This window comes from Salmo trutta, chromosome 19, assembly GCF_901001165.1.
Source record: "Salmo trutta chromosome 19, fSalTru1.1, whole genome shotgun sequence".
NCBI lineage: Eukaryota > Metazoa > Chordata > Actinopteri > Salmoniformes > Salmonidae > Salmo > Salmo trutta.
The window spans coordinates 53,077,032-53,093,747 of NC_042975.1; the positions used below are offsets into that span (position 1 = coordinate 53,077,032).

The following is a 16,716-nucleotide window of genomic DNA, read 5'->3' on the forward strand; positions in this document are numbered from 1 at the left end:
ATGGATTATCTTGGCAAAGGAGAAATGCTCAATAACAGGGATGTAAACAAATTTGTGCACAACATTTGAGATAAATAAGCTTTTTGTGCACATGGAAAATGTATGGGATCTTTTATAACATGGGACCAACACTTTACATGTTGCGTTTCTATTTTTGTTCAGTGTAGGAATGCTCCGTACTCCAAGAAATGTTACAAATTCACCTTTCTGGTAAAAATAGATGCCTTCTGGAACATGAACTTTCATGTGCCTTTTGTAAATGCACATCTAAAATATGACTCGTTTCAGGAAACTTGGCATGTGTCGCGTGTCATTAGTTCACAAGAGAGGCATTTCATTATAATGTATTTTGGGCAGAAATGCCTTCTGGAACATGTGAACTTACATGTGCCTTAATAACAAACTTGTATGCCATCTGTAAATACAAATAAAATGGTTAAATAACGAGCCTAGTTGGTTTAGCCACAGAAAAATACAGGATCCTTCCCACTAGCCATGATTGGCTGAGATAATGGATGGGCTGTAAATGCCCGAGAGATAAGTTCGCATTCGTCTGCCATTCAGAGCGTTTCTGTCTATAACATGAGCTGCTAAGTATGTGTGGATAATCCTGTTTACCGCTGCTTTTTTTGAAAGATATCATGAATAACTGAAAAAGTTTTGCTACTGCTCTCAACATTGCTGCCCTGAAGTTGATAATGCTGTCGACAAAGCTCAGTGGGACTACTTTCTGGAGGATGATCAGGACATGCTGACTCTCTCTGACTCGCTGAAAATGAATCAGACAGGAAATCCCTGATTTAGGTAAAAATAGTTCCATTGAACGAGACAGTCGAGTCTTCTAATGACAATGGTGGGGAAGAAAAGGTATCATTGTCATGGAAGAAGTTGACCGAGTTTTGAAATTAATGTAATGCGCGGTGGAAGCAGAGAGATGATTGCCAAATGCGGAGAGAGTCCAAAAAGAGAACACAGAAAGAAGGCTGTGTATAGAACACCTGTCTCAGGATTACATCTTCAAACTAAGGGCAACCATGGCATCCATGACAGAGGGAGAAGCGTTCATATGTATATGGGTAAGAGTCTAGCTACATTTTCAGATATTATACATCTCAGATTTGATCAGAAAGTTGTTTTCATTGCAAGGTAAAGTGTACCGTTAGCTAGTTAGCTAGCGTTAGCTGGCTGGCTGGCTTGCTAGCTAGCATTACGTGCATGATCTGTGTAGGAGCTCTAGAAAGGGGCCAGAGTTCCCAAGTTGGAATTCCAAGTTGGATGACCGTTCAAATCGATTTTTCCCAGTCAGATTTTTTGTTGTTGAGTTCCCAGTTGTTTTTAACGCGGCATTAGAGTTGGGATTATTGTTCATTGTTTAGCTAGCTAGCTATATGTCTAAACAAAAGACTCCACTATGCAAGTAACCATTTCACTGTACCGTTTACACCTTCTGTATCCTGTGCATGTGACAAATAAACTTTGATTTTATTTGATATAGGGTGTGTTTACCAGAGACGGAATTTTGAAGAACAACACATCAAATCAAATCAAATGTATTTGTCACATACATATGGTTAGCAGGTGTTAATGCAAGTGTAGCAAAATGCTTGGGCTTCTTGTTCCGACCATGCAGTAATATCTAACAAGTAATCTACCAATTCCACAACAACTACCTTGTACACACAAGTGTAAAGGAATGAATACGAATATGTACATAAAAATATATAAATGAGTGATGGCCGAACGGCATAGGCAAGATGTAATAGATGGTATGGAGTACAGTATATACATATGAGATGAGTATTGTAGGGTATGAAAACATATAAAGCAGCATTGTTTAAGGTGGCTAGTGATACATTACATCAGGATGGCAAGATGCAGTAGATGGTATAGAGTACAGTATATACATATGAGATGAATAATGTAGGTTATGAAAACATTATATAAAGTGGCATTGTTTAAAGTGGCTAGTGATACATCTAATTACATCAAGATGGCAAGATGCAGTAGATGGTATGGCATACAGTATATACATATGAGATGAATAATGTAGGTTATGTAAACATGATCTAATATAAATAATATTAAGTGGCAAGTGATAAATTGATTACATCAATTTTCCCATTATTAAAGTGGCTTGAGTTGAGTCAGTATGTTGGCAGCAGGCACTCAACGTTAGTGATGGCTGTTTAACAGTCTGATGGCCTTGGGATAGAAGCTGTTTTTCAGTCTCTCGGTTCCAGCTTTGATGCACCTGTACTGACCTCGCCTTCTGGATGTTAGCGGGGTGAACAGGCAGTGGCTCGGGTGGTTGCTGTCCTTGATGATCTTTTTGGCCTTCCTGTGACATCGGGTGGTGTAGGTGTCCTGGAGGGCAGGTAGTTTGCACCCGGTAATGCGTTGTGCAGACCTCACTACCCTCTGGAGAGCCTTCCGGTTATGGGCGGAGCAGCTGCCGTACCAGGCGGTGATACAGCCCAACAGGGTGCTCTCGATTGTGCATCTGTAAAAGTTTGTGAGTGTTTTTGGTGACAAGCCGAATTTCTTCAGCCTCCTGAGGTGAAGAGGCGCTGCTGCGCCTTCTTCACCACGCTGTCTGTGTGGGTGGACCGTTTCAGTTTTCCGTGATGTGTACGCCGAGGAACTTAAAACTCTCCACCCTCTCCACTACTGTCCCGTCAATGTAGATAGGGGGCTGCTCCCTCTGCTGTTTCCTGAAGTCCTCGATCATCTCTTTTGTTTTGTTGACATTGAGTGCGAGGTTATTTTCGTGACACTACACTCCGAGGGCCCTCTCCTCCTCCCTGTAGGCCGTCTCATCGTTGTTGGTAATCAAGCCTACCACTGTAGTGTCGTCTGCAAACTTGATGATTGAGTTGGATGTGTGCATGGCCACGCAGTCGTGGGTGAACAGGGAGTATAGAAGAGGGCTGAGAACGCACACTTGTGGGTACCCAGTGTTGAGGATCAGCGGGGTGGAGATGTTGTTACCTATCCTCACCACCTGGGGGCGGCCCGTCAGGAAGTCCAGGACCCAGTTGCACAGGGCGGGGTCGAGACCCAGGGTCTCGAGCTTAATGACGAGTTTGGAGGGTACTATGGTGTTAAATGCTGAGCTGTAATCGATGAACAGCATTCTTACATAGCTTTTCCTCTTGTCCAGATGGGTTAGGGCAGTGTGCAGTGTGATGGCGATTGCGTCGTCTGTGGACCTATTGGGTCGGTAAGTAAATTGGAGTGGGTCTAGGGTGTCAGGTAGGGTGGAGGTGATGTGGTCCTTGACTAGTCTCTCAAAGCACTTCATGATGACGGAAGTGAGTGCTACAGGGCGGTTGTCATTTATCTCAGTTACCTTATCTTTCTTGGGAACAGGAACAATGGTGGCCCTCTTGAAGCATGTGGGGACAGCAGACTGGGATAAGGATTGATTGAATATGTCTGTAAACACACCAGCCAGCTGGTCTGCGCATGCTCTGAGGACGCGGCCGGGGATGCCGTCTGGGCCTGCAGCCTTGCGAGGGTTAACACGTTTAAATGTTTTACTCACGTTGGGTGCAGTGAAGGAGAGCCCGCAGGTTTTGGTAGCGGGCCGTGTTAGTGGCACTGTATTGTCCTCAAAGCGAGCAAAAAACTTGTTTATTCTGTCTGGGAGCAAGGCATCGTGATCCGCGACGGGGCTGATTTTTCTTTTGTAGTCCGTGATTGACTGTAGACCCTGCCACATACCTCTCGTGTCTGAGCCGTTGAATTGCGACTCCACTTTGTCTCTGTACTGACGCTTAGCTTGCTTGATTGCCTTGCGGAGGGAATAGCTACACTGTTTATATTCGGTCATGTTTCCGGTCACATTGCCCTGATTAAAAGCAGTGGTTCACGCGTTCAGTTTTGCGCGAATGCTGCCATCAATACATGGTTTCTGGTTGGGGAATGTTTTAATAGACGCTGTTGGTACGACATCTCCGATGCACACCGAGTCAGCGTATTCGTCAATGTTGTTGTTCGCAGCAATGCAGAACATATCCCAGTCCACGTCATCGAAGCAATCTTGAAGCGTGGAATCCGATTGGTCGGACCAGCGTTGAACAGACCTGAGGACGGGAGCTTCCTGTTTTAGCTTCTGTCTATAGGCTGGGAGCAACAAAATGGAGTTGTGGTCAGCTTTTCCAAAGGGAGGGCGGGGGAGGGCCTTGTATGCTTCACGGAAGTTAGCATAACAGTGGTGTAGGGTTTTGCCCGCCCTGGTAGCACAACCGATATGCTGATAGAATTTGGGGAGCCTTGTTTTCAGATTAGCCTTGTTAAAATCCCCGACTACAATAAAGGCAGCCTGCAAGTCAGATTAGGATATAGGCCAAGGAATACATCAAGTTTATTTTTATTTCTACTTTTTGCTGATACTTTCACCACTTTTAAGGAGATGTTTATCTTTCAAAGGGTGCCAGATAGTTGTATGTTTGAAAAACTTGAATTTTGACATTTATTTGGTTTCAAATTTGCCGCTCTTGAAATGCACCTGCTGTTGATAGGGTGCGCCACGGGTGGCACGCTAACGTCCCACATAGCCCCAAGAAGTTATTAACCTTGAAATATTTGATTGTTTACTACACTATGAACCCTTAAAGAGATGGGTGGGGCTAAGCCTTAAGAGGGTGTGAACGATGCTGAATGGGTGTAGACAAAGAAGAGCTCTCCAGTAGGTGTACCAAAACATTTATGGGCCATTTTCTCAAAAGTGGGGTTTAGCAACTTTCAAAGCAGAATTACTTTCTCATTGTTCCTCAACTGCAGTGTATGATATAACATTTTCTAACTCGGAATCTCAACTTTTATCCAATCTCTACTTTAAAAAAAACACAATTTCAAATATTGCTACATAGGACCGAATCCAGGTGGTGGGTCACATACCAACCAATGTCTAAACTATCTTCCTCTAGCAGATAGACAGTATGACAGTCAGTTTCACCTCAGCAATCTGTGGAGCCTACCATGGGTACAAGCTAAGTTGTTGGCTCAACTAGACCACACACTCCTGAAACACACAGAGAAACACATGAAAAAAGATACAGTAAAATACACTCAGGCAGTATCCCATATCAGACTTACTGAAAAAAATAGCTTTCCTGGCCGACACACAAAGGCTAGTTAGACATGCATACAACATCTATCTTTGCAGCAGGATCAGAGAGATGACACAACAGCTTATCAATAGAAAGAAAAGAACCAGCTCTTCTAATTTTCTGAGGTGGTGGGTCTTCCATCGCAATGTTGGTGCTGCTGCCTACTAGACTAATAAACACAGATCCTCAGACTGAAGAGGATGTGATGATTTGAAATACTAAACAAGATACTTACAATGTTGTCTTTCTCTATCTGTGGAGGGAGCATTGCCCCCTCACTGTCTCTGATTCCCTTTTAACCGAATCATGGACCTGTACTGATGAACAGTGTGTGTGTGTGTGTGTGTGTGTGTGTGTGTTTTATTGTCTCTACAGGAAGAGGAGGAATCGTAGAGGAAACATGTTGGGATGAGAGAGGATCGAGGACAAAGATGTCCTCTGTCCAGGCATCACCATCATGTAGCACAACTCTATCAGTCACCAACACACACACTTGTATTTAGTACAATACCAACATAGCTACTGTAGTAGGTCAAAGCTGTGTGCTGGAAAACCTGGTAGAGCATACTGTAGGTGGAATAAGCATTGTGGTTCTCATGTGAATTCCTTTTTTTGTGGCTTCAGACCAATGCCTATTCTCACTTAAAACTTATTTTGTTGTTTTTAATTTCCAGGGTATTTACACTGGAAGGTGATTATGCAACATTATCATACAACATTATAAGACAGCTTAACACAGCAATAAAAGTTAAGTAAAAGTAAACAATAATTACAAATGGCAAGAGATAATGTAGTTGTTAGTATTTATTTAATATTAACAGCAGACTATCTAGAGGGAAGCGAAAAACTAGAACACTGGAAAAAACGTCCCTAATCTCTCTTCAGACAATCGAACAAGCTCCTGGAAAATACACAAATAATCAATATGTACCCATTAACTATTTACATGAAAATGAACCTTTAAGTTTACTAACGAAAGGCCTAGTACCTGTAAACAAAAGTGAGTTATCACTAAATATAAGATTTGCAACCAAAATTACATTTATCAGATATAGTCAACTTTGCAAATAGAATTGGCCTGATTTAGTGTATTTTAGGTGGCTTGCAGAGCGAGGCATGAAGGGACACGAACTGCTCAGTATTCTGCACTAGCATAGGGTCTGTGCTACTTCTCCCCCTGACATCGTTGTCATCCACCTAGGTGGAGACGACTGGGGATACACCAAGGAGACGGCACTGGTGTGGCAGATGCACAATTATTGAAATAAATGTTCCCCTGTACAAGGGTGGTGTCCTCATTTATTGAGCTGGATGTTCCAGTTTAACAAGTGCATAGAGAGGGCCCGGCGCTCCATCAATCAGTTGTACGCATTTCTCTGTGACAGGGACACGCACACAATTCACCACTCTGCCATTAAGCACTGTGTCCAAGGGATGTACCGTAGGGATGGAGTGTATCTGACGGATGAGGGGAACAAGGTATTCCTTGAGAGTTGGTCTCTCCACCGTTCTCTCCTTCGTAGTAGTAGCAAGATGCGTGCGCAGTAGTACACACACCACACTCCCTGTCCAATGCCACTTAACGATGCTCAACAAACCCAAAGTCTCTTTTAAGAGCTCTATTTAAATGGACAGTCTGGTCTATTTAACTGGACAATCTGGTGATGACGGGAAGCTTTTGTTGCACAATGTTTCTGTTGTTCATTCACTCAGTACTGATTAAACATTTATTTCTCTTGCTTGGTTAAAAGAAACCTGTCTAAAACAGTTAGTAGGTTGACAACAGTCTAATTTATACAGTTAGGTCATTTATAGAGTTAGCTTTAACCAAGTTAGCAAGCACCATATTTTCTTTTGACTGCGCAGAGGTTCAGTTGTTGTTTTAACTGGGTGCATTTGTGCACTTGCATAAAGTGCTACTTATGTGGATGGCAAATTCTTATTTTTGGGAACACACTGAAAAATAACTTGACAATGTATTGACCAATCAGCGCAAATTTGGATGATAATGACAAGAACATTGAGAGGAGGGAGCGTACTGAATTAACGCATAAGGTCTGTAATGTTAGTTAACGTTAAATTGCTTTGCTTTGGATGGGCTTAAAGCAAAGTGTACTGTATGTCTGGTGTGCTAGCTAGCTAACTTTTTCTTAGCAAGGCAATTTTATCAGCTACAGTTTGTGTTGTGTGAGGCATGTTATGAGCTGTAATCTGGTTACACACAACAGTAGCAAGAAAGTCAATTTCACTGTATGGAATAACTAACAGTAGATGAGCAATGCCCATTGCATAATGTATTATAAATTAGCAGCGTGGCAGTTTCCCAAAGTTTGGTGTTGACTATGAACTTTACTTAGCCAGCTAACATTAGCTAGCTATGCTTTGTGGAAGAATGTGGGATATAGCAAGCTAAGTTAATGTCAACATTGAGTTGTTACTGGCTAACTAGTTGGCTAGACATTTGTTTGCTTACTCAGATGACTTCAGCCTTATATAAAAAACCTCCCTTGGCAAAATATAGCTAGCTAGCTTTCCTCGCTTGTTAACGTTATCAAACTCACTTTTGTACATCGCGCTGGTCCGTACAATTGACCTTATTTTAGCGCCCCAAAAACGGAATACTTCCAGATCAACTGTAATATCAATAGTAAAGCACAATTTCTCCCCTTTCCAACAAAATCATGATGTGCATCTCTGCATGATTCAAGAAGGTTATGAGCTCCATCTGGTTTAAAAAAAAATGGTGAGTGGGGAAGCGAAACCTATTGCGTGATAGTGAGGAGGAGAGATGTCGTGTGGGGAAACGGCTTTTTTCACTCGATCTGTCCAACTTATCATCTTATCACCTCTAAAATGTAAATAAAACACTATAAAGAGTTTATATAATGTGTCATTACGTACTTATTTGAAGGTTTGTGTCGAATTTGAAACGGGTTTTAGGTGGTGCTAAAGTGATCTTCAGAAGTAAACAGCGTCTTTTGATAGCTAGCAGTGATGACGCAAAAAATGACTAGGTATCCCCCTTACCCCGTCCCTGTCCCTTTCTTGTTTTTAAACGGTGAGAGAAGTGCTTAAACCTGGTGGAGAGAGGCTGTAAGACAGAATTAGTTGCTTTATGCATGCTGTACGTTACGTTACGTCATGACATGTAACATTTTAACGTACAGCATCGGAGGGCTATGTTTTTTCAACTTTTGAATAGAAATGTAGTTCACAGCCCAGATTTTGATGTCAACACAGTCACTACAGTCCCATCAGTTTTCATTGCAGCCTCGTTTGAATGTCGCGGCTGCGCAAATTTGTACGGAATGGGGTTAGTCACTGTTAGTTAGCTAGCTAGCCAACGTTAGCGCTCATCTGACTGGTAACTTGTTATATCTGTGGTATAACATTACGTTAGCTAGCTAACATCAGAGCTGCTGGCTAGCTCGCTACCTAACGTTAGCTAATCAAAACAAAATCACATTCAGCTCACTAATAACAACTGACCCATTTTTCATGTTGGAAATTATCTGTATGCCTTTATTGATTAACATCAGCTTGAGTACCAATATATAGCTATCTATAGTAGCCTAGGTTTGTCTTCAACCACTTCTTATCATGGCTGGCGGCTGCCTGGCTGATGCAGGCGGCAAGCTGTTTGTGTTGTCGAGTTGATGAGCGACCGTGTTGCTGGCCTGGTTCGAAAGGACTCTTGAATAGATATGTTAGCACTGTCAGAAGTGCTACAAAAAGGTAACACGTTGTTGTTTCTTAATGGACAGAAATGTAAATGTGAGAGCGATAAATTATACATTTAATGAAAACTGTTGCACCTTCAAATTTAGACAATCTGTCATTTTGTAACGGTCGTCGTATATAGTGGACCAAGGCGCAGTGGGTTGAGTGCTCATTTTTACTTTTATTTGAAACACAAACAAAAAACAAGAAAACGAGTAAGTATGACTCCCAATCAGCAACAACGATGTACAGCTGTTCCTGATTGAGAGCCATACCAGGCCAACACAAAGAAATACACAACATAGACAGATCATAGAAATACAAGACATAGAACATAACCAAAACCCAGGACTACTCTAAACAAACACCCCTCTACATAAACACATATCCCAACAAACCCCGAACCACATAAAACAAACACCCCCCTGCCATGTCCTGACCAAACTACAATAACACATAACCCCTTTACTGGTCAGGACGTGACACATTTCTTTAATTTAATGGTCACTTTTTGGACGCTACAGTTTCACTTTAATCCGATGTATAGAATTTTATCTAGGTAACTAAATTGCTAACAATCCTGTAAAAAAATCTAGATGTGTTTCTCAGTAACAGATGGACAGCTCATGACGTTGTGTACCTCCAATGAAGTTGGTATTATGCATTTTCATTGTGATTGGTGCCATATTGGCTTAGATATGATGGTAGGGAAATTTGAATTTAACAGTGAGCTTCAACCAATAGCTATATAGACAGATTGACCGAACTCCATTACGCCTCACTTACAGGACTTGTTAGAGTAAGTAATGGATAAGAATTGTGATGATGTTTAATGCTTTATAACATAAACTCGGCCAAAAAAAGCCCCTTTTTCAGTTTTTCGAAGATAATTCGTAAAAATCCAAATAACTTCACAGATCTTCATTGTAAAGGGTTTAAACACTGTTTCCCATGCTTGTTCAATGAACCATAAACAATTAATGAACATGCACCTGTGGAATGGTCGTTAAGACACTAACAGCTTTCAGACGGTAGGCAATTAAGGTCACAGTTATGAAAACTTAGGACACTAAAGAGGCCTTTCTACTGACTATGAAAAACACCAAAAGCAAGATGCCCAGGGTCCCTGCTCATCTGTGTGAACGTGCCTTGGGCATGCTGCAAGGAAGCATGAGTACTGCAGATGTGGCCAGGGCAATAAATTGCAATGTCTGTACTGTGAGACGCCTAAGACAGTGCTACATGGAGACAGGATGGACAGCAGATCGTCCTCGCAGTGGCAGACCACATGTAACAACACCTGCACAGAATTGGTACATCCGAACATCACGCCTGCAGGACAGGTACAGGATGGCAACAACAACTGCCCGAGGTACACCAGGAACACACAATCACTCCATCAGTGCTCAGACTGTCCACAATAGGTTGAGAGAGGCTGGACTGAGAGCTTGTAGGCCTGTTGTAAGGCAGGTCCTCACCAGACATCACCTGCAACAACATCACCTATGGGCACAAACCCACCGTCGCTGGACCAGACAGGACTGTCAAAAAGTGCTCTTCACTGACGAGTCGCGGTTTTGTCTCACCAGGGGTGATGGTTGGATTCGCCTCCTTGTCATTGCAGGAAATCTCAATGCTGTGCGTTACAGGGAAGACATCCTCCTCCCTCATGTGGTACCCTTCCTGCAGGCTCATCCTGACATGACCCTCCAGCATGACAATGCCACCAGCCATACTACTTGTTCTGTGTGTGATTTCCTGCAAGACTGGAATGTCAGTGTTCTGCCATGGCCAGCGAAGAGCCCGGATCTCAATCCCATTGAGCATGTCTGGGACCTGTTGGATCGGAGGGTTAGGGCTAGGGCTAGGGCCATTCCCCCCAGAAAGGTCCGGGAACTTGCAGGTGCCTTGGTGGAAGAGTGGGGTAACATCTCACAGCAAGAACTGCCAAATCTGGTGCAGTCCACGAGGAGATGCGCTGCAGTACTTAATGCAGCTGGTGGCCACACCAGATACTGACTGTTACTTTTGATTTTGACCTCCCTTTGTTCAGGGACACATTATTCCATTTCTGTTCGTCACATGTCTGTGGAACTTGCTCAGTTTATGTCTCAGTTGTTGAATCTTGTTATGTTCATACAAATATTTACACATGTTAAGTTTGCTGAAAATAAACTCAGTTGACAGTGAGAGGACGTTTCTTTTTTTGCTGAGTTTATATATGTTGTAGTTGTTTATAACCATCAGATAAAACATCTTTGTAGTTGACATTCAGATTGATTTGCCTGTATGAGCCTGTGTAAAACCCTGCCATGCACTCCTGTAATGCACAATTATTTATTCTCATTCAGTTTTACCTCACAATCCAGTAGAGGTTACTGTACAACTACTGTACAACACATTTGGCACAAAAGTTTTGATAGAACGGAAAGTCTGTCTACACAAAAAAATGATGTGTTGTGGGAACACCGCACAGTGGTTGTGTAAACATTTTTGTGCAGACAAATTCTCCATTATATCACAAAAATATGAATTGTATTACAACCATTGTGTCAAATGCATTGTACATGAGTTGTACAACCTGAGCATGCATTGGACCCAGGATTGTGGTGTACTGTAGCACTTCTCAAAATCATGCACTTAACATGTTCCTCATCATATCTTTGAAAGAGAAATGAAATGAAGATGTGTGAAAGTAGTTCCCCATACGATAAACACTTTCCATACTTCCTGTGCCTATATCTACCTCAAAAGCACACTGCTTCCAACCCAGTCACAGTCAGAATGGACTCTACAGTATCTCTTATCTCCCAGGGGATGAGACATGTTAGACTATCAGACACGCCAATCTATCGCTAAATGTTCTCCCTGATTGTCATACAGTATAAAGGACAAAAATAATGTTGTAAAGTCAGAGCGATTTTTTTTTTAAAGTGGCACTCCACAATGATACAATAATTAGTTTAAAGACACTGTAGGCTATCATAGGCAAACAGTAAAACGTGTTGTAACAAACACATCACGTTGGATACACAGTATACATCATAAACAAAGTGAACCAAAAGCACAAGTTAAAGGGGAAGTTTACCCCAAAAACACGTCTGGGCCCTTTATAACACTTGCCTGGCTGTTTGTCAATGCCCCAGACAGTTTTTAGGTCCATTGTTTGAGTATTTAGATTTCTGTATTTTTATATCAGAATGCTGATTTTTTCCGAAATTACCTAAAATGCATTAAAAACAGTGTATTTATTGTTACATAAACAACGATTGATGTCGCTGCATTGAATTGCCAAATAAATGTGGTGTTTAATGTAAAAAGGAAAGAAAAACAAAGAACTTCTTCATGCTAGTGCAAAAGTCTTCCATATGGTCTGTAATCTGGTAGATACTGTTCTTCGTGGTTCTAAAATGCATAATTACAGGATGCGGGATGAAGGAGTGTCTTACTATTGTTCTTCAAGAAAGGAAATCAAAAACGAAAGGAAGTAAACAAAGAGATGGTAGCTAGCAAGGTAAAGTAAGGTTAACCGAATAACCGTCTCTTATGACCGAAAAGAACTTCTGGTTATCAGGACAGCGATTATTCACCTCGTACTGGACAAATCATTTTTCTTTAACGAGTCAGACACAAAGGATTTATTTTCAGACACCCGACAAGGCCAAAATCCCCATCATTCGCATGAGAAAGAGACGGAGATATCGGGGACATAGGTTGGGGTGCCTTGTAAGGATCCGAAGGCGAGTGGGTAATCTGCCTCTACCATCAGTCCTGTTAGCTAACGTACAATCATTGGATAACAAAGTAAATGAGCTATGATCACAAATATCCTACCAATGGGACATTAAAACTGTAATATCTTATGTTTCACCGAGTCGTGGCTGAACGACGACATTCATAAAATACAGCTGGCGGGTTTTACGCTGTGTCGGCAAGATAGAATAGCTGCCTCCGGTAACAGCTGCAAGACGGATTACCAGGATGTGTTCTCCGAACATGCGCTGACCAACTGGCAAGTGTCTTCGCTGACATTTTCAACCTCTCCCTGTCTGAGTCTGTAATACCAACATGTTTCAAGCAGACCACAATAGTCCCTGTGCTCAAGAACACTAAGGTAACATGTCTAAATGACTACCGACCCGTAGCACTCACGTCTGTAGCCATGAGGTGCTTTGAAAGGCTGGTCATGGCTCACATCAACACCATTATCCCAGAAACCCTAGACCCACTCCAATTTGCATACCGCCCCAACAGATCCATAGATGATGCAATTTCTGTTGCACTCCACACTGCCCTTTCCCACCTGGACAAAAAGGAACACCTTTGTGAGTAGGCTATTCATTGACTACAGCTCAGCGTTCAACACCACAGTGCCCTCAAAGCTCATCACTAAGCTAAGGACCCTTGGACTAAACACCTCCCTTTGCAGTTGGATTCTGGACTCCCTGACGGGCCGCCCCCAGGTGGTAAGGGTAGGTAACAACACATATGCCAAGCTGATCCTCAACACGGGGGCCCCTCAGGGGTGCATGCTCAGTCCCCTCCTGTACTCCCTGTTCACCCATGACTGCATGGACAGGCACGACTCCAATACCATCGTTAAGTTTGCCAACGACACAACAGTGATAGGCCTGATCAACAACAACGATGAAAGGAGGTCAGAGACCTGGCCATGTGCTTGCCTACGGAGCTGTGAGGGGAACGGCACCTCCATACCTTCAGGCTTTGATCAGGCCCTACACCCAAACAAGGGCACTGCGTTCATCCACCTCTGGCCTGCTGCCCCCCCTACCTCTGAGGAAGCACGGTTCCCGCTCAGCCCAGTCCAAACTGTTCGCTGCTCTGGCATCCCAATGGTGGAACAAGCTCCCTCACGACGCCAGGACAGCGGAGTCAATCACCACCTTCCGGAGACACCTGAAACCCCACCTCTTTAAGGAATACCTGGGATAGGATAAAGTAATCCTTCTAACCCCCCCCCTTAAAAGATTTAGATGCACTATTGTAAAGTGGTTGTTCCACTGGATATCATAAGGTGAATGCACCAATTTGTAAGTCGCTCTGGATAAGAGCGTCTGCTAAATGACTTAAATGTAATGTAAATGTGTGGTGCCAGAAAGTCAAGGGTTTGAATACAGACCTCAGACTGGGGGCAAAGGTTCACCTTTCAACAGGACAACTACCCTAAGCACACAGCCAAGACAACACAGGAGTGGCTTCGGGACAAGTCTCTGAATGTCGTTGAATGGCCCAGTCAGAGCCCGGACTTGAACCCGGTCGAACAGCTCTGGAGAGACCTGAAAATAGCTGTGCAGCGACACTCCCCATCCAACCTGACAGAGCTTCAGAGGATCTGCAGAGAAGAATGGGAGAAACTCCCCAAATACAGATGTGGCATGCTTTTAGCATCATATCCAAGAAGACTCGAGTAAAGAGTCTGAATACCTACGTAAATGTAATATATATATTATTTTTATCTAAAATTATCTAAAAAACTGTTTTTGCTTTGTCATTATGGGGTATATTGATGAGGGGGGAAAATATTGAATACATTTTAGAATATGGCTGTAACATAACAAAATGTGGAAAAAGTCTAGGGGTCTGAATACTTTCCAAATGCACTGTACATCTAAATACTCAAGCAATGACCCTAAAAACTGTCTGGGGAACTGACAAACGACCAGGCAACTGTTATAAAGGGCCCAGAAGTGTTTTTGGGTGAACTTCCCCTTTAAGGACTTCCCCTATGACTAAGAGAGTACGGGGTAAATCTACAGACAAAACGCAGAAGTGACCCCTTATCTGGCCCACTGTAAAATTAAAGTAGGCTACAGCACACCACTCTCAGTCTCACAGAGGACTGCAGGCAGGAAAAGACATGATCGTGGTATGTAAATATTAATAATATCTACTAATTATCATCAAAGTCATTCTGGCGTCCCAATTGGCACCCTATTCAACTTCATGGTTCAACTTCACATACTGAAAGTGTCACTGTTAATGTTGACAGTTATTTATGATGCTTTGGATAAACATGTCTGCTGAATGATCATTTTATGAAAGTGATGAGTTCTCCTGTGTCAACTCCCTTGTGGTGATCTTTAACTTACTTTCCTTGCTGACCTATGTAGCATTTCAAAGATCTGGAGAGTAATAGCGGAAGCCCTTTTCAGCTGCACTGAACAAAAATATAAAAGCAACTGAAACAATTTCAAGGATTTTACTGAGTTACAGTTCATATAAGCAAATCAGTCAATTGAAATAAATTAATTAGGCCCTAATCTATGGATTTCACATGACTAGGAATACAGATACGCATCTGTTGGTCACAGATACATAAAAACAGTAGGGGCATGGATCAGAAAACCAGTCAGTATCTGGTTTGACCACCATTTGCCTCATGCAGCGCAACATATCTGTTTTGCATAGAGTTGATCATGCTGTTGATTGTGGCCTGTGGATTGTTGTCCCACTCCTTTTCAGTATCTCTGTGCATTCAAATTGTCATCGATAAAATGCAATTTTGTTCGTTGTCCGTAGCTTATGCCTGCCCATACCATAACCACACTGCCACCATGGGTGCACTCTGTTCACATCAGCAAACTGCTCGCCCACACAACGCCGATATGTGCAGAGATTCTTTAGTTTTGCAAACCAACAGTTTCATCAGCTGTCCGAGTGGCTGGTCTCAGACGATCCTGTAGTTGAAGAAGCCGGATGTGGTCTGCGTTTGTGAGGCAGGTTGGATGTACTGCCAAGTTCTTTAAAACAACTTTGGAGGTGGCTTATGTTAGAGAAATGACCATTCAATTATCTGGCAACAGCTCTGATGGCATGAGATTATCTGGCAACTTGAGATCTGTGACATTGTGTTGTGTGACAAAACTGTACATTTTAGAGTGGACTTTTATTGCCCCCAGCACAAGTGCACCTGTGTAATCATCATGCAGTTTATTCAGCTTGTGTATATGCCAAATTTGAGAGAAATACACTTTTTGTGCCTATGGAAAATGTCAGGGATCTTTTATTTCAGCTCATGAAACACTTTACATGTGTTTATATTTTTGTTCAGTGTAAATTAACAAATAGTGGTGAGTCATAAGAAGAATTGCTTTGATAATAAAGTTTTATCAATGTTCTTGTTGTTAATGAAGTCAAGACTTCCACCCAGATCCGTCATTCCCCCAAAGCCTTCTAACCTCAAACCCTTGGGGCCAAACATCCCAAACCATTTCCAGACCAGAAACCAGAACAGACCAAACCCAAACCAGAACCAACCCCCATCAGGGGAGAGGAGCCAGGAGAGGAAACAACATCAACCACCGGAGGGGAAGGTGAAGAGGATTGTGCGTAAGTTCAGCAGCCAGGAGAATGAGGTGATGGGGCAGGCAGGACTAGAGACAAGAACAGGGGTAAAGGCAGGGGCAGAGACAGTGACTGGGGAAAAGCAGGGAGACGGTGGGGTGGTGGGGTGGACAAGGACAAGGACAGAGGCAGGACAACAGGCAGACAGTAACAGAGGACAGACAAGGGCCCGGCAGGCCGACTATGATGCTATAATAATGAGCCCTTCTGTGGAACTCAGCCTCATACCACCTCCAGTACCATTGAGAAAGCCACGTTCTGGCCCTCACACACAACCTACAGCACAGAGTGATGCCGTGCCCCTGGGGCAGGAGACAGACAACCATTCGTGCACCATTCTCACACCTGGACATGGACGAGGAAACAGATCAGGTAAGCCAAGTCACATCTCTTAACCTCAGAACGTTCCTTTGTAAAATGATTAGAAGTCAGCACTATTTTCTGACAATGAATACGTGAAAAAGAGTGCGTTGCTGCACATGAAGGAACAGAGAAAACCTTGTGGTATATTGATGTT

At 42.8% G+C, this 16,716-nt stretch overlaps 1 protein-coding gene across 1 annotated transcript in view; it reads left to right on the top strand.

The window, feature by feature from the left end:
* The first annotated feature begins 14,615 nt into the window (after nt 1-14,615).
* LOC115154977 (rho guanine nucleotide exchange factor 15) overlaps nt 14,616-16,716 on the top strand; it is a 33,756-nt gene continuing 31,655 nt past the window's right edge. Inside the window, exons 1-2 of the mRNA XM_029701725.1 lie at nt 14,616-14,721; nt 15,989-16,571. Coding sequence (XP_029557585.1) covers nt 14,713-14,721; nt 15,989-16,571 — 592 coding nt within the window. The 5' untranslated portion in view covers nt 14,616-14,712. The remainder of the gene's footprint in view (nt 14,722-15,988; nt 16,572-16,716) is intronic.